The 1,637-nt window shown below is 37.0% G+C and overlaps 1 protein-coding gene across 1 annotated transcript in view; it reads left to right on the forward strand.

Annotated features, from left to right (window-relative positions):
* Nucleotides 1-583: 583 nt before the first annotated feature.
* The window catches only part of LOC107741946 (laminin subunit alpha-1-like), a 13,190-nt gene continuing 12,136 nt past the window's right edge, over nt 584-1,637 (forward strand). Inside the window, exon 1 of the mRNA XM_016554761.1 lies at nt 584-769. Coding sequence (XP_016410247.1) covers nt 584-769 — 186 coding nt within the window. The remainder of the gene's footprint in view (nt 770-1,637) is intronic.

The following is a 1,637-nucleotide window of genomic DNA, read 5'->3' on the forward strand; positions in this document are numbered from 1 at the left end:
CACACACACACACACACACACACACTCTCACTCTCACTCTCACTCTCTCAAACACACACACACACTCATTTTCTGAAGGATCATGTGACACTTTATACTGGAGTAATGGCTGATGGAAATTCAGCTTTGCATCACAGAAATAAATTACATTTTAAAGGATATTAAAATAGAAACCATTGTTTTATATTGTAATAACATTTTGCAAGATTACTGCTTTTTTCTGTATTTTTGATCAAATAAATGCAGCCTTCATGAGCATAAGAGACTTTACAAGTCAACATTACAAGTCTTACTGATCCCAAACTTTTAAACGGTAGTGTATATATATATATATATATATGTGTATATAGGTCAGTGGCCCTTGGCTTGGTATTGTTGGCAGAATTCGGCCCTCTGCGAAAACTGAGGAACCCTGCACTACAGCAAAAGATAGAAATAACTGACTTAAAACCATTTCTAGCTGCTGAAAATACTAGTGTTCTAATCATTTTGGCCACCACTGTATATATAACTATTAATTACAAAAACAAAATGACTAAGACTAACATTAAAGTGAAAGCAATTTAAAGCATTAGTATGAGTGATGGTTTGTGTGGTTGGTTCTCAGGTGGAGCACAGAGACGGCGTTCTCCTTCGATCTCTCCAGAGCTCCAGCATCTTCACGTCTCTCGTCTCAGACGACAACCTCATCGTCTCTAATGTCTCAGCGTCCGCAGGAGTCCTGTCTGTGTGGTCATGGGCCGCGCCGGAGTCCTTCCTCAACAACAAGGTCATCTGCACTAGTGTTCATTTTCAATTTTAGTCTTAGTCTTAGTCCCGTGTTAAATGTCCTTGTTAGTTTTTATCATATTTAGTCAACCTTATCCTATTTAGTTTAATCAAGTTTTATTCGACTATGGCCTGGTTTCACAGACAGGGCTTAGACTAAGCCAGGATTCGGCCATAGTTCAATTAGGACATTTAAGTTATTTTTTATAAACGTGCCTTAGACGTGGCTGGTGTGCATCTTGAGACAAAACAAAGGCACTGATATATTTTAAGATCAATCAGTGCAAGTTTCTTTCAGATGAAACAGCTCAGACTTACATTTGTCAGTGCAAGTTTCTTTCAGTTGAAACAGCTCAGACTTACATTTTAGTCTGGGACTAAGCTTAAGCCTTGTCTGTGAAACCGGGGGTAAAAGTCTCAACATTTTAGTCTAGTTTTAGTCAATGAATTTCAATGATTTTTGCTAAAAATTATAATCGTAATGATTGTTGTCATTTGAGAAATTTACTTTTTGCATTTCAGACATTGCACTTTCACCAATAAACACAAATCAATAGAATGTGGACTCATACATGGTTTATTTTACCTCATCTAGTGTACAGATTTATTATAGGCTTTTTATTATATAAATTAATACCAAAGACTTATGCAATCTCTGTCTACATTATGAAAACTGGTAAAACAAACGAAAAATATTATAACAGTGAAATTCCTAGTAATTCCAAATTGCAATAGTCTTTATTCGGAGTCTCAGATGTGTGTGAGAGCTCTACCTGGTTCACCAGCTCGGTATGTACACACACACACACACACTCACACTCACTCACTCACTCACTCACTCTCTCTCTCTCTCACACACACACACACAC

The sequence above is a fragment of the Sinocyclocheilus rhinocerous genome, unplaced genomic scaffold (genome assembly GCF_001515625.1).
Source record: "Sinocyclocheilus rhinocerous isolate Xijiao unplaced genomic scaffold, SAMN03320098_v1.1 scaffold4150, whole genome shotgun sequence".
In the NCBI taxonomy this organism is placed as follows: domain Eukaryota; kingdom Metazoa; phylum Chordata; class Actinopteri; order Cypriniformes; family Cyprinidae; genus Sinocyclocheilus; species Sinocyclocheilus rhinocerous.